Source organism: Ursus maritimus, unplaced genomic scaffold (assembly GCF_017311325.1).
Source record: "Ursus maritimus isolate PB19 unplaced genomic scaffold, ASM1731132v1 scaffold_12, whole genome shotgun sequence".
Lineage (NCBI taxonomy): Eukaryota > Metazoa > Chordata > Mammalia > Carnivora > Ursidae > Ursus > Ursus maritimus.
The window spans coordinates 66874584-66898484 of NW_024423564.1; the positions used below are offsets into that span (position 1 = coordinate 66874584).

A 23901-nucleotide genomic window follows, 5' to 3' on the forward strand; every position below is an offset into this window, starting at 1 on the left:
GGTGCCCACTAGTCTGCAGCCTCGGTCCTCCCCTCCCATGTGGAGCCTCCACCTTCTGTCAGGCTCTGGAGTTCTCAGCTCCATTTCCCACCAACATAAGTTCTCAGAGAGACAGTCAATACACCTATGGAGTCTTGGTCAAAAGGGGCCGAAGTCAGAAGGCCTCAGTGCAAGCTGTTTTCTGATGAGCGTCTTGGCAGTTTCCTTCCTTTGACAGGGTAAAGGTAAGTCCTGCCTCATAGGCCTCCTGAAAATCCAGAGATGTGGGAAGTAGACAAGTCTTAGACTTGAGTGCCACCCATGGGCTACAAGTGGTTACGACCTCTGGGTTCTGCTCTCAGTTGATGACTATTGATACGTACCTCTGCTTGTATGGAGAAAGGTCTATCCAGGGCCAGGACAGAGAGGGAAGTTGGTGGCATAGGTGACACCCTGGCTGAGCCTGCTGCATCCAAGCCTCAGGTGGGCAAGGAAATCTGGGTCTTGACAGGGCTTTGCAGGAGTGAGCAGGTGGCCCATAGCCAAACTTCTTCTAAGAGGTTGTGTCCTTCTTCTAGGAGGGGAAGCGTCAATAGCAGGAAGGATGTGTCTCCAGATGGTACCTCCCCAGGGCAACGCAGAGACATCCCCAAGTCCCAGGGCTAGAATTCCCCTCTTATCCTGCCCCTCAGTCTCCAGTGTCCTCCCCTCCACTGTTGTCTAATTCCTGGATTATAACCCACTGGTGGCCTTAGACCTTGAATCGTAGAGGCACATGGGACCCCAGCCATCAGGCACTGCTGCAGGGACTACTGAACAAGAATCTCTAATTCATCACGTGGCTCCAGCCTGAGGACTTCCCCCAAAGTCATTCTTTGTACCTTTGTACCTCACCTGCTTCAAGGTTTGATTCAAGCACTGTGTCTTCTAGGAAGCCCCCTTTTAATGCCACTTTCTCAGCAAAAGTGTGAACACCCAGAGCACTGGGTGGCTGTGGCACAGATGCAGGCAATGGCAGGAATGCTACAGAGACCTGTCTCAGGTGGGGCAGAAGATACACCTGAGAAACTATATTCCATATTCCTTGATTTCAGTAGTGGTTACCTGGGAATTTGCTTTAGAAATTAGTTGTCCTACACATTTTTTGTTTACATAATTTTACCTTATATCTGTTATATTACACACATGCACACACAGTTAAGCCGAGAAATACATCTCAGTAAAGGGGCAAGCCCCCAAAGCCATCCTTCTTTCATGTGGAGTGGACGAGCACCTGATCATAATCATGAAGCCCAAGACCAACTTCCATTGTGTTCATTGTGTCACCATGGCTGGCATGTAAGTTTTTGCTACATTCTAGAAAGATTGCCAATTATGGGAGATAAAGGAAGATTCTAGAAGCAAGTAGGTGCTCACTGTATGTTTGTTGAATGAATGAATGAGGTCTAGAATACATGTATACTAAGCATTTCCAGACACACATGCTTGCATGGCACTGGCCTCCAGGTGATGGTTTATGTGGGTGCCTGCTCCCCTTCTAAACTACAAGCCTCCCAAAGACAGGGAGCCACAGCTATTCGACAATCCAGCCTGGGGAGGGCAGTGTCTGGGCTGTCTGGGACCCTATTCTCAGCAGAGCTACTTCCCAGAGTCTGGGCGCAGTGACTTCAGGTGGAGATGGATGCCATTCTTAGAGCGCAGAACCAGCTGGGGCATCTTGATGGGGGGCCGCAAGGGGTCCAGGGCGAACTCAAAGCGGAGCAAGCAGAGGGCCGTGACCACCTTCATCTCATTCATGGCAAACTGCTGCCCGATGCAGTTCCTACCGTGAGTAGCACAAGGTGGCATCAGGCTATGGGGTGTCCAGACTGAGCAAACCTAGGGTTCTTAGTGGCCAACAAAAACCAAAAACTGTTTGTGGATGAATAATTGGCAGATTGGTTGATTGACTTGGGACTTAGAAAATAGATCTTGGGAGCACAGTGAGGGTCCCAGACTAAGTAGATTCACATTGGGAATTCCGGTTTGGGGGCCTCCCTTGAAATGACTCAGCCAGCCCACCACCAGCCAGGGACATGAATATGCTAATGGCAAGAAGAAGGTCCCTGGAACTTATCCTAATTTAGGATCCTCAAAAACCCAGCGGCATCCCCCTTATCACAGAGTTCCCCAAATGATGCTTTCCCCACAACATCCTCCATTCTCCCCTCCCAGTCCTGGGAGCCTGGGGGTGTTGGTCCTTTCCTTACCTGGGCCCAGCAGAGAAGGGCATGAAGGCGAAGGGGTGACGTGTGGCCACATTTTCAGGGGAAAAGCGCAGAGGGTCAAAGACCTGAGAGGACAAGGCTTGTTTAAATACCTGCCGAGCCCTGGGGAGGGTGACCTCCATAGCCTCCCACCCCATCTGACCTCCACGCCCAGGGATGTGGTACCTCAGGGTCAGGCCACACTGCGCTGTTCCTATGGAGGGCATAGATGTGCAGAGAAATGAGGCTGCCTGTGGGCAGAGCAAAGGCCTTGTAGCTAGGTGGTCCTGAGATAGCCTCACCCACTTCCTCCAGAGCCAGAATCCCCTAGTGTCCTGAGCACCAGTCCCTGACTGAGCACTGCCAGTGATGGAGGGTTCATGACCACCCTCAAGACATCACAGTGCTTTTGGTCATCCTCATATCTACTTCCTCTAGCCCCAGCACTGGACACAGCACCTGACACAGACATTTGTGGAATGGGGAGAGAAAAAAGGAGGACTGAACCTACCTCACTGTGAGCTAGGACACGCAAGGTCTGTTACAACCCTTTGTGCTTTCAAATAATTGAAAGGAAATTACTATTCATGACATTATGCTATTAATAGTAACATCTACCATGCATTGGTGCATGTCGTGTGCCAGATACAGAGTTAAACAGTCCTTACAAAGCTACCACATACAGTTGTGAAGGTTGTGCCCTGCACATCATCACAGTCTATGTGAATGGAGCCTCTTGAAGTTGTTCAGCGCACAACCTACACGGTGGTACATGACAGCCCTGATGAATACTGTCTCTTTAATCCTGACAACAATCTTGTCAGGCAAATACTCTTCTTGCCCCCGTTTTACAGCAGAGGAAATAGAGGCTCGAGGTAGAGGGATTTACCCATACACTGTAAGACCAGGATTTGGTCCCAGGCCAAACACAAAGCCTGAGCTCTTTCCCACTGGCGCAAAGATTTGACCAAAGGCACAGAGACTGTCAGAGAAGCATCCACAAGGACTCCAGTTCCACCCCCAAATCCACTCTAACTCACCCGCAGGTAGGGAGCGGCCATCCACAAAGCTGACAGGCTTGCTGAGCTGGCGGTATACCTGGGGCACAGGTGGGTAGAGGCGGAAGCTCTCCTTGATGCACATGGTCAAGTAGGTCATCTTCCCCAGATCATCCCTGCCAGCAATACAACCAGACCTTTCTGGAGATGCGGAGCAAGGGGCTTCCACAGGAGGGCAGGCTCCAGCCCCACCTTCCCCTTTTAACCACCATCGCACATCCAATAATGGGAGGGACACAAGTGCTCCAAGTGCCCAGACCAGATTGAACATGGGGTAACCACTCCAACCCAGGGGTTCTGGCTCCAGTTTTCCTTTTTTTTTTTTACTTTTTTTCTGGCTCCATTTTTCTCCATCTCTCCCTCATCTTCACTGCTACGAAGGGAAGGCACAGGACCCTAGAGCTGTATGAACACGGAGCCATCAAGACAAAGCCATTCCTGTGTTTCTTAAGGCCCCACAGAAGCCCCACAAGGGACAATTCTTTAGGTTCCACTTGGTTTCTCCTGAGGTGGAAAAAAATAGGGGCTGATATTCATTGGTTGAATGAAGTAATAAGTGCATGAACAATGACAAGCTCAGGTAAAAAACAAAAATTATGTTTCTTTTTTCCCCTTTGCCACCAGGAAGCTCAGTCCCAAATGTGGTCCAATCATGACTATTGCTCAGAACTTTATTACAGAGCCCCAAACCCTAGGGCTTTTCCATCTAGTTTTCAATTTTTTTTTTTAGATATACTTGACTTTATTAAAACTGGGATCTTGTATTCATCAAAAGACACCTTAAAGGGGTGCCTGGGTGGCTCAGTCGGTTAAGCGTCTGCCTTTGGCTGAGGTTGTGCTCCCAAGGTCCTGGGATCAAGCCCCACATTGCGCTCCCTGCTCAGCAGGGAGTCTGCTTCTCCCTCTCCCTCTGCCCCTCCTGCAGCTTGTGCGCGCTCTCTCTCTCTCTCACGCATGCTCACTCTCTCAAAAATAAATAAATAAAATCGTAAAAAGAAAAAAAGACACCTTAGAGGAGATGAACTGGCAGGTTACAAACTGGGAGAAGAGATTTTCAATTAGCATTAACAAAGTATTATACACCATACTCATTTTTTCTTTTGTGTTTTACTATAGTTTTGAACAAGTGTCCTTGAAGTTGCTTCAAGTTCTAGATGAAACGAAGTGAAAATAATATAAATAAATATTTTAACTCCCTGCCTCTGGGCAGTGTTCCTTTTGTTACCTAACCTGGGATGCCCATTTCTCTCTTCCTTTGCTTATCTGAGTTTCACCCCTCCTTGGAAGGCCAGCTCAAGCCCCACCCCTTCTGATTCCTCTGCTTGCAACACAGGGCCTCTCAGCCTTACTCCATTCTGTGGTTTTCTCTAGAATTCTGGCTATGTGAATTTGTCTCCCTAAAAACATCCTAAGGGCAGCACCTTGGTTCCTTCTTCTCCTGTCCCCATATGCAAGCCAGGAGCACTGGCAATTGGTTGGACATGCTGGGAGGTTTCCAACATCCGGCCAATAAAAATGGGTGATGGAGACATCAGATCTCAGATCCTGAAATTACAGGTCAGTCTCCCTCAGGTGAGTCCAAAGTCTCTCCCATCGACTGAGCCTTTTCTGTGCTGTGTTGTGGGCCTAACCCTGTGCTGGAGGTAGCACAGGAGCCAGAGAGAAAGGTGAGGTGTGTGACAGGAGGCCAAGGCCTGAGGGGAGGAGGTAGGGAAAGAGGGACCTGCGGGAGAGTCCCAGAGATCACACAGGCTGCCAAGAGAGGTCAGCATCAGGAGGTATCATATCAGTGAGTTCAAGTTTGAGCCAAGAAGCAGAGAACAATCGAAAGATTTTAAGTGATGGAGGTTAGAAAATGGCCTTTTCTTCTTCACCCCAGGCCAGAGGGAGGGTCACCTCCCCAGGTATCCCAGCTGTATTCATTCCCAATCCCCTCCTCTCTATCTTTCTTCCAGCGCCCACTATTTCATCCCGCAACCCAGAAGGGCAATCAGGTTCTGCCAGCAGAGGGAGTCAGCACACAGGTCACTTGAGCAGAGGGATCAGGGAAGGTTTCCTGGAGTAGGAGGCATCCAAGCTGTGCCCAGAAGGACAGATAGGAATCTGGGGGAGTTGCCCAGATTCCTATCTGTGAGTTGTCAACAACCTCCTGATGACAACTCATACCTGAAAATGGCTCCCCTGTGGGAGAATGGGCTCAGGGGTGTATCCCCCGAGCTCCCCTCAAAGCCACAGCACTGGAGGGAACAGGACAACTGCCAACACCCTCACCTGGCTTCCAGGATGGCTCTGCATCACCCGAAGATGACACGGGGCAGTGTAAGCACAGCGTATCCCTGGGACAGGGAAGCAGGACAGACTGGGCTCACCCGCAGCCTCGCTCACCACTGGAAGGAGTCCCGGTCCCCAAGGATCTTGCAGACCTCCTCCCGACAGCGATGCTGGTGCTCAGGGTACAGGGCCATGCAGTAGAGAAACCAGCAGATGCCACTGGTGGTGGTGTCATGGCCTTCAAACATGAATGTGTCCACCTCAGCCCGGAGATCTTCGTCTGACAACTTGATACCATTTTCATCCTGGGTTAGGGAAGGCATGATGGGACAGTCCAAGGCATTTGAGATAGGTACCGAGAAGACCTCATAACAGTTGTCAAATGAAGGTCTGAGGGAGGGAAGGAAAGCTCCTTTTGAGACTGGGGGGTTGAGACCTTCCCCAGATTCCTATCTGTCCTCCTAGGCACAGCTTGGATGCCTCCTACTCCAGGAAACCTTCCCTGATCTCTCTGCCCAAGTGACCTATGACCTTACCCAGCCCTAATTGTCAATTCTGCTCAGATAGTTACAGTCTAGTGGAGGCCAAGACCAGGTCTTTCTCATCTTCTGCATGGAAACTAACCCAGGGTAGGGGGTAGTGAGTTTGGAGAGTGGATGAATAAAGGAATGAATGAATGAATGAATGAATGAATGAATGAATGGCATCTAAGATTCTAAGATTCTTCAGTCTTTTTTTTTTTAAAGATTTTATTTATTTATTTGACAGAGACAGCCAGCGAGAGAGGGAACACAAGCAGGGGGAGTGGGAGAGGAAGAAGCAGGCTCCCAACGGAGGAGCCTGATGTGGGGCTCGATCCCAGAACGCCGGGATCACGCCCTGAGCCGAAGGCAGACGCTTAACGACTGTGCCACCCAGGCGCCCCTAAGATTCTTCAGTCTTAGAAGTCTAGAATTGGTGGGCACCTGGGTGGCTCAGTCTGTTGAGCGTCTGACTCTTGATTTTGGCTCAGGTCATGACCTCAGGGTGGTGAGATAGACTTTGCATCCGGCTCTGTGCTGGGTGTGAAGCCTGCTTAGGATTCTACCTCTCCTCATCCCTCTACCCCTCCTTCCCACCCCTCCCTCTCTAAGGAAAAAAAAGTCTAAAATTGGTCTTTAGGACTTCTAGCATGTGACCCGACCTCCCTACATCTCCCACCAGTATCACAGCCAGGCACAACCTGCACCTTGCCGTCTCTGAGCCTCCTCACTCACCCGAGCCCCCAGAAGAATGTCCAGGAAGTCCAGGTGCCTCCGGCTCTGGATCTTCTCCCACTCTTTCTCATCCTTCAGGGCTGCCTTTCGTCCCCTGATGACGTGGTCTGGGCCAGGAGCACAGAGTGTCATTGCCTGGGGACCCATCCTCTACCCAAAGGGGGACAGAGACCCTGCAATGGCAGAGGTCCCAGAGGAGCCTGAAGGGGCTAGACTAGACCCTGGGCTTCCTGTGGCCGGGCTCTGCAGAAAAGGCTCACCTGTGTGGTCGTGGGCTGCCTGGCAGGCCCGCAGGAAGCGGCGGCCATGTGGGGTGAGCCAATAGACGAAGTCATTATGGTACTGGAAGGAATCAATGCGCTCCTGCATCAGCAGAGTGAGGTCTCTGACGGCCGAGTGGTAGCTACTGTCCCTACGCAGCAGAAGAGCAGGGAGGAGGGCTCAGATCCCGAACCACGGCACAGCCTGGGGCTCTCCACTCCAGAATTCAGCCCCAACCACAGTGCTTCCTGCCCTTCATCTCCCTGCCATTAGGCCTCCCCACTACAAGCAGAATCTGTCTCCCCACCACGGGCAAGGCCCAGCTCCCCCCACCCCCCGCCCAAGCTGGGGTTCCCTAGGGCAGGACTCCATGTCCTCTCAGACCAGGGCCCTGGAGTCCTGCCAACTGTGACCTCTGAGCTGGCCTGGGGAGAGACGGTGGTCAGCCCCGAGTACCCCCTGACCTGTGGTCCAGACTGCTGTCTCCTTTGCCAAAGGTGCACTTCATGAGTGAGTCCAGTGCCATATGGCCCACATCACAGAAGATGTCAAAGCTCTTACCCTCACGGGCCTTTTCTTCCCACTGGTCCTGGAGCCCAGAGATGGAGGGTAATGTCGGGAGTCATCTGGGCACCCAATCCCTGCCCTCAAGGACCCACAGCCTGTCCTCTCCCCCACGCACCAAGTCCCTGGCCTGGCCTCCATCCCGCTGGAATGTGGGGGCGAGTGCTTCAGGCTAGGGTGGGATCAGGAGGCAGGACTGCACGGCACATACAGACACTAAGCCAGGCGGCCCACATAAGGGAAGAGGAGGGCTGAGAGGTGGGGATCTCCCCAGCATAGCCCGTGCATGGTCAGGCCTGCAGTGGTGCTGGGGAGGAGTTTTCTGCAAGGGGAAAGACTAGCCTGGGTAATTTCTGGGCAGTATCCAGCCCTGAGACTCAGAACCTGAGCCCTGAACTTTGGCGTCGCTTTCAGAGTCGAGTTGCTGATGACATTATTTTAAGCAGTTGTGGTAGGCAGAGAATGAGGAGTCTGCTACAGGAGGAGCCTTACTGTGGCCTCTCAGAGGCCTTTGATCTAGGAAAAGGGAGGCCTGGGTCTCCCAGTGGACATAAGGGCAGGGCTGCCCGGCCACTTGGAGCCTCAGCTCCTGGTCAACGCCCAGCACACAGCAGGTGTCAGGCACAGCAAGGCTTGGCACTGACTACAGGCAGAACGGGGCCTCGAACTTAGCAAGTCTCCTCATGGCCCTCCCCCAGGGAAGATAGGAGGTGGGGAGGGGCTGGCCCAGCAGCTGCAGCCCCTAGGAGCCTGGCACTGGGAGCTCACCAGCATAGTGTGCGTGGAGTTGGTGAACACAGCCACATAGGGTTTTAACACATCATAGTGGAAGCCAGGGGTGAGCAGCTTGCGGTGCTCATACCACTTAGGCCCGTGGAGCACCAGGAGGCCTTTCCCTGGGGAAGAGATGGCAGAGGGAAAGCTGGTCAGTGCACACAATCCTGCCCCACCCCTGGCAGCCTGGGGCTCCCACCCGTCCTCCCAGCTGCACGTCCCAACCCAGCTCTGCTTTCCAGCCACCCAGGCTTGCAGCCTCTGGTAACACCAGCCTTGGCCCTACCATCATTCCCCTCCTCAGGCTTTTGCCTGGCCGGCACCACCAATACAATCTCCTGGGATCCTACTCCAGTGCCACCTATTCCAGAAAGCTCATCCTCATACTCATGTATTTTCCAGAGCCCTTGCTCTGCCTTTCCAGAGAAGAGGGCATACCCAGGAAGAGAAGGTACCTGAGCCCCACTTCCCCAGCCAGCTGGGAGCTCTCTTGCCTTTTCCCCTGTCTCCCCACTGAGCAGCTAAGTTTAGGAGGGGCACTTGGGGGCCAGGTGGTCCCATATGAGATAACAGACTGAGTGAGCACAAGGCAGAGAGGGATGGGACAGGGAAGGATCCTGGTAACCCAGCAACAAGAGCAGAGAAGGCAGGTGTCCACTCACCAATCCACTGGAGGAAGAAGTCATACACATCTGCAGCCTTAGGGTCTGCAGGAGAAAGAGAATATCGGGTCATGCAGAAACTAGCAGATGCCCAGAGGAGGCTTATTGATCAATAGGACCAATAGGACCTCAGCTGCCCAGACTTAAGCTGCAGGCCCCAGGACTCCTCCCCGCTTGGAACCCTGAGGCCTTTGCTCTCAGGAAACCCCACCCTCTCCTGGGAGTCCTCACCCCCTCGGCTGTACACAGCTTTGGCATAGTCGGGCTCATAGATGTTCAGGAAGCCAAGGAACTGTCCAAGCCAGAGTGGGTGGGCATAAGGGAACTGGTGGGCCCAGGATACCACCTTGTCCAGGCTCCCCGTCTGCTGGATCTGAAATGGTGACAGAAGGCCAGGATACTCAGGAACATACTGTCAGCAGCCAGGCCCTAGGTCCCTGGGCAAGGAAGGCAGGAAGCTGCCCAGATAGAAACTGGGAGCATCCTTCCCTCCTCCTGCATCCTTCTCCCAGCCAGTCTCAGCCCTATACACCTTTGGGTTCAATCTCCTCTCCAGCCCCAGAGACACCACTGTAAGTCCAAGCCATCCTCTTGCTGTGCCTGGGTGAGCTCAACAACCCCAAGCTGGCCAACCTGCTTCCATCTGGTTCCTGTCATCAGCCCTCTATCTATGCTGCTCCCAGAAAGAGCTCTCTTTCGGCATTAAAGCTGTTTTCATGAGAGTTGTAACACCAGCTTGCTGTGCAATGCAGTAATCTGCTCGATTCTGCACCCGTTATGTCATTTGACACACATTTTGGGGACCTACTATGTGCAGGGCACTGTCTAGGCTTCTCAGGGCATGAAACAGACCTGGCCCTACCCTTTCATTCCACGGGGCAGACCGATTATATTCAACTAAACAATTAAGGAGTGTAAATACACATGCTAGTAAGGGCCAAGAAGGAAGCAGACAGTGCTATGAGTGAGACTAGCAGGGAGACTCTGCTTAGACAGGGAGATCGGGGATGGCCCCTGGTTGGAGAGGACATTCGAGGTGAAACCTGGAGGATGAGAAGCAGCTGGCAGTGCGAAGAGCAAGGGACAGCATTCCCAGTAGAGCAAACAGCAAGCACAAAAGCTGTGGGGCAGGAAAATAGTGGTGTGTGCCCTTTGGGGGGATTCTTGCCACATCTACTCACCCAGTGGTGTTTTCTGTAAATGGAGCATACAATAAATACTTTTCTGAAACCTGATTTTTTTCTTTTAATGTGTCTTGTCCTTCTTTTCAAACTAGTGCATTTAACTGCCCCCAATATTTTTATTACTTTAATTGCACAGCATTCCATAATAGTGATGTACCATTATTTATTTATCCATTTTCCCCTATTTGGAGGGAGTCTTCCAGAGATACAGCCAAAACCCGTCCATGGCCTGCCCACGGGCCTCAGAATAAGGTCTGAGCTCTGGAGTTTGTGAGGAGGTAGAGTCACGGCTGATCAGGGAGATGGGATGTGAACCCAAGAAAGCTGACTTCACAGCCTGCAATCTTTGGAGCTTGGAAGATCTGCATTTGAATATTGATTTCCCCTATTTTTTAGATGTGTGAACTTGGGCAAGGTCTTTGGGCTTTCTGCATCTTATTCTTTTCATCTGTAAAATGGGGTTGATAACTTACCTTATAGGATTATTTTGACATTAATTAAATCATGCCGGGCGTGTGTTATTAGTTGAGGTCACATGGCATTTAAAACCCTTCACTGATATATTGTATGGAAGGGCTTGGCACTGGATCCTGCACAAGGTAAGCACTTGACTGGTAGTTCCCTCCCCTTCAAGTCTATCTTTCCCCAACATCTTCCTCCTCCCTGCATCTCCTGCCATATCCTACTCCCAAATGCCCCCAAACTGCACTAAAGAATTCGCTCTGAACATGCCCTAAGATACTTCCACCTCTGGGTAAAGGATTAACTTAACCTTATCTCAAGTCACACGGGAAGCTGAGCTTGGGCTACACCCCCATCTCTGTTCCCCTGGAAGCCTGGTAAGTGCATGTGTCCTTCTCTGTTAGTGTCCACTCTGCTTTCTGGGGCCACCTGGGCTCCCACTGACTAGGGAAGTCCTGGGATTCCTCCCTGGTTCTGGTCCTACCCTTTCATTCCACAGGGCAGACCAATTATATTCAACTAAACAATTAAGGAGTGCAAATACACACAGTAGTAAGGGCTAAGAAGGAAGCAGACAGTGCTATGAGAGAGACTAGCAGGGAGACTCTGCTTAGAGAGGATCTGCTCCATCCAGGAGGGACATCCGTAGGTGCCCATGGGTGCTCTAGTCTCAGTCCTCCCTTACCTCACCTTGTGGGCACTGCCCCTCCCCACAAGATTGGGCAGCACCCAGCATATGCATAAGCCCCAGCCAATGTCAAGGACCACAAAGGTGTGTATTCAAAGCTAAAGGGTTAGGAGCAACTACCAGGAAGAACCAACAACAATTGAGATGAGGCAGCATCTCTGAAATAACCATAAAAAATCATTTTTAAAAAATGGACTCACTTTACACAAACTCTTTGGGGTTAAGCAGAGAGCCATTGGGAGCCTGGAGGGAAGGGATCAAATGTGCAATGCTCCAAGGGGGAGACAGGTGATTTCCCCCAATCCTAGTGACAAATAGGAGACTTCATTCTCCATCCCCTCTTTCAGAGACAAGTGTACCACTACAAATGTACATGTGAATACATGTGAACAGGTGTGAACACAACTCAGAAGGGACCCCTGGCACAAGAGAAGGAGTAGAGGGACTTTGGGTGAGACTGACATGGGTCCCTGTGACTCTCCTAGCCACCGCATGTTGGCTAAGAAGTGATGGTGGGCCTTGCCCAAAGTCACACAACCGTCAAGTCCAGGCCTTTCAGTTCCAAAACCTATGCAATGCCCCCAATACCTCCCTATCTTCAGCACCAAGGATGAGCTCCAGCCCCAGGAATGACCAGGTTGGGGAAGCACAGGGAAACATCCAGATACCTAATAAGGTGGGAAGGTATGGGCCCAAGAAGTGCCCAAGTCCACAGGGATGGAGATATTGGTCCTCACCCCATATGAGTGGTTTTGCTCCCCTGAGTCAGATCCCCCAGGGATTCATGCATCCATTTAGTAAGTGGGCATGGAGTTCCCACTCAGTGCCAGACCTGATGCTAGCTCCTGGGGGAACAGTAGTGAACCAGACAAAGCCCTGCCCTCCCCAAGCTCACATTCCAAGTGGGAGAAAGGAAATAAACAGGAATAAGAGGCAGGGCTGCTACTCTAGACAGAGCTTGGAGGGTCAGGGAAGTCCTCTCTCAGGGGACATTTGAGCAGAGATCAGCAGAAACACCTTCTAGAAAGCCCCATAGCATTGGCCACTGTCTGCTTCTCAAAAGCTGTCTTTCCTCAACTGTCCCCCCTACCCCTCTGCTCCTTGCTCCCAGCAAATTAGCCTTGCTCTACTTCATGGATGAAACAGAAGCCATCAGATAAGAGGCCCCCAAAAGTCAACAATCAGACCTGAAGAACCCCTGACCTGCACCCAGCCTCCCCACCTTCCCTCTTCTTCCAGTAGAGGAGGTGCCCAAGCCCTGTCCAAGGCTAGTCCCTTTGGATTCCAACCCTCCCCTCGGGCACTTCACCCATCAGTCAGCCCCTCTCTCTCCCACATCACAGACCCCATCCTCTCTACTGGCTCCTTCCCATCTGCATTTAAAACGTGCTCAAGTCTCTCTCATGTACTAAAGGAAACAAAACCTCCCTTGGTTCTGCCCCCTCCTCTAGCTAACGCCTCATTTTCCTCCTCCTTTCATTACTTCTCAAAAGAACTGTCTCACTGTTTCACTTCCTCCCTCATTGGCCCCCACCACTTCTACACTGGTCTTGCTAATGTGACCAACGCCCTCTTGGGGGGTGAGCCCAGAAGCTTTCCAGCTGCTGTGACACACTCAAGTCCCCCCTTTTTTGAACTCTGTCCTAGATGTCCTCGCACCTCTCCTGACACAGCTCCTCCTCATCCATTATTTGTAAATAAAGACTGAAGCTCCACCAGATCCAGCCCTGGGCCTCTTCTTATGCTGCACCTTCTCCCTGGAGGCTCTCACCTACTCCCATGGCTTCCTTTGCCATCTACCTGAGACTGTTTCCAAAATTGACAGCACGTCCCAGTCTATCTTTCTCCTGAACTCGGGAAACATGACCGTCCATCCCCTGGACATCTTTATGTGAAACCCTCCAGGCCCCTCAGACCCAGCCTTTTCAAACATGAACACAGTATGTCTTCCCCCCAAATCTGCCCCTCCTCACATACCTAAGAATGGAACCGCCATCCACCCTGACACCAACCAGAAACATGGAATGGAGTGCATGCAAGGGACCTCACTGACACGCTTACATTTGCCTGCCTCTCCCACACCCACAATGCCAGGACAGCCTGCCCTACCTCTTACTCCTCCCCATCTCACTGTTCACTCCACTAACATCTGCTTGGATAGCTTCCTCAGCCTTGTCCTGCTCTGCCTGCCTCCTATTTGGCCTCTGCCAATCTAGCCACTATACCAAAGCCAATGTGATCTTTCTACCACACAAATCTGAGCTTGTCACTCCCTGGCTTGAAACCCTTCAATGGTTCCCTGCTGCACTCAGAATAAAGCCTTTCGACATGGCCCACAAGGTCTTATGTGATCTGCCCCACCTTCTTCCAGCTTCATTCTCTCCATTCTCTTCTTCCTCTCACCACTCCAGAAGTATAGAGCTATGAGCACAGGCACACACTAGACCTTGAGAAACAAATATTTGTTGAACAAATTAAATTCCTACACACTCAATGCTCTTTCCAGCCTCTGTGCCTCTGCACAGGTAGTGTCCTCCACCCTTCCTTCCTTCCTTCCATGGACTGCTGCAGCCAGATCTTTCAGGCTCACTTCAGCATCCCTTGCCTGGGCCCACGGGTCTGGCACACTGTGCTGTGTTATCCATCTCTCTTACAGACCAGGTCACTCTCGGGCCAGCTATAGTCTTATTGCTTTATCCTCTGCCCTCAGCACAGGGTCAAACCCAGGGTTGTTGATCAGCTAGTTGCTTGAGAAAAGACAAATCTAATCTGGCTCCCAAAGACTGGGTTGATTTTGGTGGAAGGAAGAAGATGAAGAAATCAATTGCCTCAGAGTGTTTTGTAAGAAGAATCCCTCTATAGGGATTTAACACCTGACATCTGCCCAGCAGTTCGCAAAGTAGTTATCTGTACTCTATCTTTTTCGATCCTTTTCTAACCCAACAAGGTAAAAATGCTTATCTGCATATTGTTGATGAGGAAAGGGAAACAGGGAAGAAGGATAATGAGGTCTCATCAATGTCTAGTGAATAGAAATGAGCCAGAGCTCCAAACCGCAAGTCAGGGCTCCTCACCCCACAGTACAAGGTCAAGGGAACCGTCCCAGTGATGAGCGGGGCCAGACGAAAGGCCTATGCAGTCTCAGGGGATCACCTTCCTTGGGCTCGGACTGGCATTCTCCACTCCTCCCCTGACAACAGTCCAGATTCTCAGGCCCCTCCGAACCTCAGGCCAATAACATGGCTGGGCACCTACTATGTGCAAAGTCCTCTCTGGGCCCCAGAGTAGAAGAAGGAGGACCCTAGAAGAATAAGACATGACCCCACCTCAAGGGGACACATTCTGAAAATTGAGGAGGATGATAGGTAGATGCTTCCAGGGCCCCTAGAGAGCGACCATAGACAAGAAGGAAGAAGTTAATCCTGATAGACAGTTCTGCCCCGCCCCCCACCCCCACCCCCATCTTTCTTTTCCTATTCCCACCATCACTAGGCTAGGAATCAAACTTGCAGTCACTTTGTACAGACAGATCATGTCCTGCATGAAAAAGCACGAATCCTGTGCCCAGCCCTGGCTCAATTCGTGAGCTACTATGAGGACATAAGCAGATACCTTGCCTTTTCTTTGTTTGGAACCTCAGCTTTGTTTGGAAAAACAAACCCTACCCCTACCCTCCCCATTTCTCAGGCTCAGGTGTGGATCCGACAGAGCAGAAGTGACAAAGCCTGGAGGAATGCAGAGGTGTCAGGCCTGCTATGGTTCCCCAGGAAACCTTCGTAGGCCCAAGGGCGACCTCCCCTCCAGCCCTTGCCTGCTCTTCTTGGTGCCAAGACTCTCCAGATTCTTGTGTTAGAGCCAAGAAGCCAAGTTAAGCTGTGTTCCAAGGCCTCTATATACTCTTAAGGGGGAAGGGCATTTGTGGGAAGGAGGACAGCCAGCTCTGACATGGGGTAGATGAGCAAGGTCCCTGTCCTAGAGAAGCCCATGGGCTGAGACAAGCCTAGTTTTGGTGGAGGCAAGTAGTAGTGGAGAGATGTGAGAGGCAAGGGATGCCTCTCACACTCTCATTAGGGTCAGATCTCAACCTTCCCGTGACCCTCTTCTGTACTTAGCAAAGCCTCTCCTGAGCCCTGCCTGGTCTCTCCACTTGTCTTCTCCTTCACTGCCTCCTCTATCAAGACCCCTCCCTACTCCCCAATGTTCACGACCCTGAGAGTACAGGGATGATTCAGAGTAGATCTCCATCCTCCAGAGGTCGTGGTCTAGTGGGCAAGAGGAACAAGTAAACAGAAAATGACAATCCAATGGGACAAATACTGAGATACAGAGCATGGGCAAGATCCTGGTTAGGCATCCCACCCAACCTGGAGCAGGAAAGGCCTTGGTGTCTGTTTTCCCCTCTAGACGGTAGGCTCCTTGAGAGCAGGGCCTGGGTCTGATTCAGCTCCCTAACCCATCTTTTCCTTTCCTGGGTTTCTCCAGGATACATGTAGGTTACTAAGCCATCCTAAGAGGGTAGTTATTTGTAGGGGCAAGATTAAGCCTGGGCAGTTCTCTCCTGGAGGTCAAGCTCATTCCCAGCATCAATCATGGAGGAGAGGCAATCCCTTAGACAGTGAAAGGGAAAAAGGTATTCGGGAGTAGGAGCCTTAGTCTCTGGCATTTATACCTGGGTTCCCAAACTTAGATGCACAACAAAACACTTGGAGAGGTTTTTAAATCCAGGTTCCTATCCTAGATATATAAAGAACTCTTACAGCTCAACAACAACAACAAAAACAAAAGCCAAACAAACAGAAAACAATCCAATTTAAAAACGGACAGAGGACCTAAACAGACATTTTTCCAAAGAAGACATACAGATGGCCAACAGACACATGAAAAGATGCTCAACATCACTCATCATCAGGGAAATACAAAATCAACACTACAATGAGATACCACCTCACACCTGTCAGAATGGCTATTACTAAAAGAGAGGAAATAATAAGTCTCGGTCAGGATGTAGAGAAAAGGGAATGCTCATGCACAGTTGGTGGGAATGTATATTGGTACAGACACTATGGAAAACAGTATGGAGATTCCTCAAAAAATGAAAAATAGGAGTACCGTACAATTTAGTAATTCCACTTCCGGATATTTACCCAAGGAAAATGAAAACACTAATTCAAAAAGATACATGACCCCAATGTTTCTTGCAGCATTATTTGCAATAGCTAAGATAAAGAAGCAACTCAAGTGTCCATCAGTAGATGAAAGGATAAAGAAGACATGGTATATATACACAGTAGAATCTTACTGAGCCATATAAAAGAATGAAATCTTGCCATTCATTACAGCATGGATGAGCCTAAGAGGGTATTATACTAAGTGAAGTGGGTCAGACAGAGAAAAATAAATACCATATGTTTTCACTATGACTTCACCATGTGAAATCTAAAAAACAAAGCACACAAACCACTACAAAAAGAGAAACTGACTCATAAACACAGAGAACAATCTAGTGGTTTCCAGAGGGGAAGGGGAGTAGAGGAATGGGCAAAATAGGTGAGGGGGATTAAGAGGTACAAACTTCCAGTTATAAAATAAATCAGCATGGGGGTGAAAAGTACAGCATAGGGAATATACTCAATAGTATTGTAATAACTTTGTATGGTGACGGATGATAACTACACTTAGTTCTAAAGAAATTTTTTTTTTATTTAATGAAGGAAATTCTGCCATATACAACAACAACATGGATAAGCCTGCAGGGAAAAAATGTTTCATTAAAATAAATAAATACATTCAGATCACTAGTTCCAATATGTTAATTATAATCTCCAGGGACTGGGGGCCAAGGAATCTGCTTCTCCCAGTTGATTCCAGTGCAGGTGTTTCTTGCCTTATATTCAGAAAACTCTCGTCTAGATCCCATGAAGGCAGGGAGCTAGAGGTGTTTCTGACAGTGGGTGCTAAGGTGGTCCCCAGCACCCTGAGATAACAGAAGGTCAAGCCAGGATCTGAACCCAGGAAGATGCCATGGCACTGAGCCAGCCCAGAGACATGGCGGAGAAAACCCAGCTTTGGGGGCACCAACCATGTAGACGCTCTAGGGAGGGCTCTCAGGTAACAGCATTCATCTCTGCTCTCACTTTTATTTTCTTAAAATGGAAATCTTTATCCCGCACAGAACAAAGAGGACAGTGCTTAAGCTCTACACAAGATAGCCTAGTTCTGCTTGACTGTCTGGGGGTGGGGGTGGGGTCCCCAGTGCTATCACTGGGCCTTTAACAGAACTTTGTCTGAATCTTGAGCCTGAGAAGGATGAGAAGGAGTCTGTGGGCTACAAGGGCTCCCACTCCCAGCGCCAGCTCAGAAGGCAGGAGTGAAGGGGGAGAGCCTGCGGGAAAGCTGACAGGAAACCGTGACTCCCAGGACATCATCCCCCTGTCCAAGTGTAGGGATCCCCTCCACGGCCCCCGGGGTATTAGGCTGGATTCTCTGAAGGAAAGGAGGCTCTTTTCTTTCTCCAACCCCTTCTTCCTACGTACCTCCTGGGCGTGCCCGAAGAGCCAGTGGGTGGGGGGCCCTGGAAAACTCTCCATAGCCCTGGCCAGCATCTGCCTCCGCAGCAGCAGACGGATGAGCTTGAGGAGGCCTAAGACCAAGATCAATCCAGCAGCCCACAGGCCCAGACGGGAGACACTCAAGGAGAGCAAGACAGAAACCATGGCTGGAGTGGCATCCACCAAGGCTCTGGGCTGCTTCCTGCCATCCCCCAGTTCCTTTATACTGTGGACCCTGGCACCCTGCCAGCCTCCACCCCAAGTCACACCCTGCAACCAGCTACAACCCAGGCTGGGCGGAGCTCCAAACAGCAGAGAGAGCAGCTCCAAAAGTCACGGGAGGAGAGACAGCCTGGCTGACTCCTCTGAAAACTTGGCTGAAGAGAAACCAAGGGGTGGGCTTCAAAGAAACCAGGCAATGGGTCTGCCTCCTTGGTTGGGGGTGGGGGGAGAACAGAAGGCAATTCTGGGTGTAATCATCAGCATAATAATGCCCGCTTTTTCACACAAGCACCTTATATGTCTCAGGAATTTCCTATCCACTATCTTGTTTAACCCAAATAAGGAAGTCTTAGCTACTCACTCTTTATTTATTTATTTATTTATTTATTTATTTATTTATTTTTTAAAAGGATTTTTTTTTTAAGATTTTATTTATTTATTTGACAGAGACAGCCAGCGAGAAAGGGAACACAGGCAGGGGAGTGGGAGAGGAAGAAGCAGGCTCCTAGCAGAGGAGCCTGATGCGGGGCTCGATCCCAGAACGCTGGGATCAAGCCTTGAGCCAAAGGCAGACACTTAACAACTGCACCACCCAGGCACCCCTACTCACTCTTTATACCCATTTTCCAGATAATGGAACAGCCTCAGCTTGCTTGTGCTTTCTTACAAGAAAGCTTCCTCTATCCTCTTCAATATGGACCTCTGGGAGGGCTTGCATTTATGCCAAGTTCATAAGGCTTTGAGTCTTTTTTTGTGAGGCAACTTCAGGGACAAAGTTCTAGCCCCAGAAGGGAGATCCTAGATCAGAAAAAAGTCAACTCCACCCCCAAGACCTTATACAAACTCAACACTTAGGAACATAGAATATTACTTTCAGGACAATGAGGAGAGATCATCAAATCTAATCACTCCTGGATCAATGGAGCAAAAACCACTTTGGACCAGAGAGGGGCAGGGAATTGTCCGAGGTCTCACAGTAAGGCAATGGCAGCTCTCACTTTCCCAGGCCAGGGCTCGGTTGACAAACAATCTCATCCCAGGCCCCAGACTTGCCTGGGGAGAGTCAGCTGTGTCTCGCTCTGCTCTAGGGTTGGAACAGTCAGTGTCCCAGTGCAGATGTTTCAGATGAAGAGACTTGCATGCAGAGCGGTAGGCAGAGTTAAGGAATCAAACAAGATACAAAGTGGCAGCCGGGGACTAGCAACAGTGGTTGGAAAAAACCATTCCCTGAGCTGAACAAAGGGGAAGAAATAGCATTGCTGGAACCTGGTGGAGGCAGCTGTTGAAGGAGGCTTCAACAGGAAAAAGTGTGGCCAGAGGTGTGTTTCAGGAAGATCTCCCCCTCTGTGCATGTGCAGGGGCTCTGAGGGGGCCTGGGGCAGATGGGGTCCAGAGTCTGGGTTGGCAATCAGGACGGGGAAGTCAGAGGGAAGACCAGCAGGATGGATGTTTCTTAGGCCTCAGGGGTCCTACATACTTTGTCCTGCCACAAACATGGCCCTGCACCCATGGCCTATTTATCGCATACCCTGTTCTGTACTCCCTGGTTGAAATCTAGCAGCCATCTACACTTCTAAAGCCAAAGACAGGTCTCCACGTGGCCAGAATCGGAGACTGGGCCCTAGCCAACTCCCAACTCTCCCAGCTACCCCTCTAGCTACCTTGGCAGTGTGATTCTTGGAAGCCGGAACATACCTCCCTGCAGCTTCGCCCACTGGTCTGAGTTCTGCCCTCGAGGGCCCAGTAGAAAACTTCAGCTGTAAAGAACAACTTGATGAGAGCCCCCAATCCAGGTGCACACAGATTAAGGAGATGGAGATAAAACTCTGCCTGTATCCCCATGCTTCCCAATAGCCCTGCCCGCCCAGCAGCCGCACCCTCCCTCCACCTCAGAAACACCAGTTACAGCCAGTCTTCGAAATCTGCCCAACCAAGCTGCAGCTCTTTGATCTCTTCACTTTCTCCCTCGACGCCACTGAGTGCTTGGCTTCTCCTGAAACCTGCCCGTTCTGCTGCAAGCCCGAAGCCCCAGCTTGTCTCATCCCTCTCTTTGCTTGGCTGAGCCAGGACAGACAAGACACAAACACTGGATGAGTGCATGATCAGGCATATGAGTGAGGGTTCTGCAGACACTGTGTTTGCGGAAGTTGAGAGAACATTGGCAACGTGCACCCACTGAGTCACCCTGCCCCCACCCGCTCCATAAACACTCAAGGGAGGCTCTGTGTCAGGTCCTCTCTGCTTCCCCAGCACCAGCACAAAGGGGTACTTAATGAATACTTGTTTGTTGAATGGATGCTGAAGGGATTGGCTGCTATTGCAGGGGACGTGGGGAGGAGGTAGAAAATGTTGACTGGCCAATGCAAAATATATGGGAAATGCCCTACTGGTGCCCTTCTGGATGATGCTGTTGACACTTCCTCGTAGATGGGTCCCATCAGCTGCTCTTTGGTAAGGAGGCCAAAACTCACCACCATCCTCCACCTGACCCCCACTTCAATTTCCCCAGGATGTCAGGCCAACTAAGGGAGTGGTGAGTATGAAACTCTGGGTAGGGGAGAGATGAGATGCGATTACATTCGGGAAAAGAGTTGTGTCTAGAACATTCATTCTCCTTCTTGGCTGCACATTGGAATCACTGGGGAAGCTTTAAAAAAGTCCAGTGCTCTCGATGCATCCCCATCCCCTGTACTTGCCCACACCTGTCTTTTCTGGTTACATGGCCTTCTACACAGAGGTGGGGTGAGGACCCTGAGAGTGTGCAATGTTCTGTGCATGGTGTAAATTCAGTGCACAGGTCAGGATGCTTTTCATTGCTACAGTCAGTGCCCAAAGCAAGTGGGGGGAAGCAGGGAAGATGGCTCCCTGCCCCGGCATCTGGGACGGCCTGATCTTTGCGATCTACCCAGCTCCTTCCACCTAGGCTGTATTTGCTCATGAGCAATCCCGACCTGCGGTGGCTGAGTACTGAGCTGAGCACTGGCTGAGTTAAAAAGAAAACCACAGGACCATAATGGAGCCACTGAAGTTAGGGCCCCATGTCAGTAAACTAAGATTTGATACCTAACCGAACTGCAGTTTCTAAAGCCCTCAGAAAGGTAACCTTTAATTAACCGAACTGGGATTTCCTAGAGGCAACCCCCTCAGAGACACTTTCTCCCTTAGGAGGGCTACCTTGCCTAAACAATGCATTCCCAACTGACACTTTTTTTATGCCTTCTCTCTGTCTTTAAAAACTTTCCTTTCCTGCAGCTCGGTGGAGCTCCCTTCTGCTTGCTGGATGGGATGCTGCCCAATTCATGAATCATTTAATAAAGCAAATTAGATCTTCAAATTGACTCAGTTGAATTTTGTTTATTAACAGTATGTTGGTTCCGAAAATACGGGATGTAGGGGAGGAGAGCGTGGAGGGTATAGATGGGGAGGGCAGGAGGGCAGGGAGGAATGTGGCAGCGGGGTTAGGCAGAAGTTGGTTTCTCTGCAGCCTCTGTCCTGAGTTGAGGCTCTAGAGAGAATATAGGGGCCTCCTTCCAATGTGCTCTGATCACCACGAGGGGTGCTTTGCCACAAGGACAACTAACCAAGGATGCAGCATGATGGGAGAGAATGTGTCTCAGAATCCCTGCCCTTCCTGGGACACCAGATCCTAACCTTTCCACCTGGAATGGTGTGATACTTTAGGTTCCAGGTAAAACTGTGAGCTGTGTAGCAATCTGATGGAAGTTCATAGGAGATATATCCCTGGGAAGGATGGATACATTCTTGGCAAATAGGAGGAGAAAGGGAGGTAAGGGAACAGAATAGACAACACCCTGCAGACCTGAGTTACAGCAAGTGAACAAAGACACGTCGGTGCTCATGAAGATAGACATAAAGGGGCAATTGCCTTTATCTGCATACAAGAGGAGAGAAGCCAGGAGCGGCACCACGTTTCTCCCATCAGTCATCAAATTCACTCATTCATTCATCAACACATGTGTATTGAGCACCTACCATAAGCCAGCATCATGTTGAATATTTGGGGGAAAAAATGATAAAATAGACAGAGTTCACATTCTAACGTTGTTCTGCTGAAAACAGATTTCTCCTTGCATTCCCAGGAGCTTGGGTCCAAAACTCAGGCCTTCCCCTGCCTGCCAGGTGACCCTGAGACGACCACTGCTATATCAGCCCAGTAAAATGAAGACATTTGGCAGGAGGTGGGAGAGCCAGGAAATGCAGGTTTTGGTTGCAAGTCTTATAGCCAGCTGGGTGACCTCAAATGAAACCCTGCTGCTCTCAGTACCTCAGTTTGTCCCATATCAGCAGCTCAGACAATGTCTAGGGTGGAGAGGATCCCAACACATCACAATGTTCTATGCTCTCCAGCATACAGACGATGGTATGTCTGCTCTGGCAGCATTGTTGTCCCATCTTACAGCCTTTCTACCCACCTTTTGCTCCAACCATTCCTGCAGTAGCCAACTGCATGCTTGTTGGCACCTCACGTCACTTCATGTCTCTAGTTTTCTGCCCCAGGACTTCCCTGCTGCTACAGGTACTACACCTGCTAGCGCCCGAGAGTTGACACCCTTGAGGCAAGCTTTGACCGATGAAGAACGGGAGCTGGTGGATATTTACTCCCCTCTCCCATACCCCGGGGCAAACAGTTCCGAGGTGCATTCTACACAGTTCCTCCGAGGGTCCTTAGCAGGACTGAGCTGGTTGCCTCCAGGGGTAACCAGTTCAATAACATAGCCTGGATCAGCTTTGCCTCCTCCCCTGTTCACTTGTCCCAGGCAGGCCCCTCTTACGTTCTGGGATCAACTACCTGCAAATGAGACTTTCCCATAAGCTCTGCATTTTAGAGAAACCCAAGCTTAGACATATGGCTATGTGACTCATGGTGATACGACTCTGTGTGGATGTAGGATGCTGGAGAGACAGAGGTCAGAAGGCGAGGGTGGGGTTTGCATGTGGATGCTACATGCACGTGATAATCCCATTTTATTGCACTGATTAGTGCAGTGGACCCTGTGTCCAAGGGCAACTCTAACAGTCTGGTCCTGAGGAATCATGAAGCTTAGGAACCCCATGTGAATACCCCATTTCTTAGGTTCCAAGAAAAAAAGACGTGGGTATTTCTCAACTGCTTTAGCACCCATAGGGGGAAAGCGTGTGCTGGGCATATCAAAGGAAACTCTATCTGACATACTAAAAGGACCTATTTGCTTGTCTCTCCCCCTTTCTTCTCTTCTTCCCTCTTTTTCTCTTCCCTCTTGCTAAAAGATAAACTGAAGCATATGAAAAATTTTAAGAGTTTATTTTAGCAAAAACCGATTCGAATGGAGCAGAAAACCATGTAGCAGATGGCAAGGAGCCCCAAGGAGCTACCCAAAATGGAAGACTTTTATAAGAAGGAGGGGGCAGGGCAAGGAAGTTAGGAGCAAAGAGTGGGTTGTTTGTGGCAAGGTCACATTCCCTTAGGGGACAGCAGGGGTCTCTCAAGCAGATTACTTCATTAGTACTGGCCAGGTGATTCCAGATTGACTAGTCTAAGGTTCCACTCCTGGGAGAGACTGAACTGAATTAAGTTAGGCATTCAACCTCAGTTTGGTGACGTCGGCTCAGCACAAATGACTCCATTTGGGGCCTGTTGTCCCTTTTTTAACACTTTCCCACCAGGAATACTCAGCACTTGCCTTGATTGGTTCCCTCTGGGGGACGGCTAGACCAGTTGGCAGTGT

At 50.3% G+C, this 23901-nt stretch overlaps 1 protein-coding gene across 2 annotated transcripts in view; it reads right to left on the reverse strand.

Annotated features, from left to right (window-relative positions):
- Positions 1-18168, reverse strand: part of LOC103670745 (cytochrome P450 4B1) — a 27902-nt gene extending 9734 nt beyond the window's left edge. Inside the window, exons 1-12 of one of the 2 annotated variants that reach the window (XM_008699242.2) lie at positions 17939-18167; positions 9303-9444; positions 9072-9116; positions 8404-8531; positions 7536-7660; positions 7071-7222; positions 6811-6917; positions 5669-5859; positions 3266-3399; positions 2412-2476; positions 2229-2311; positions 1127-1801 (exon numbers count right to left, since the gene is read on the reverse strand). In XM_008699242.2, the coding sequence (XP_008697464.1) occupies positions 1618-1801; positions 2229-2311; positions 2412-2476; positions 3266-3399; positions 5669-5859; positions 6811-6917; positions 7071-7222; positions 7536-7660; positions 8404-8531; positions 9072-9116; positions 9303-9444; positions 17939-18118 (1536 nt within the window). In that variant the 5' untranslated portion in view covers positions 18119-18167 and the 3' untranslated portion in view covers positions 1127-1617. Of the gene's footprint in view, positions 1-1126; positions 1802-2228; positions 2312-2411; positions 2477-3265; positions 3400-5668; positions 5860-6810; positions 6918-7070; positions 7223-7535; positions 7661-8403; positions 8532-9071; positions 9117-9302; positions 9445-17938 lie in introns of those variants that run through there. The other variant, XR_005834173.1, reaches the window with a different exon arrangement.
- Between the last annotated feature and the right edge of the window lie 5733 nt (positions 18169-23901).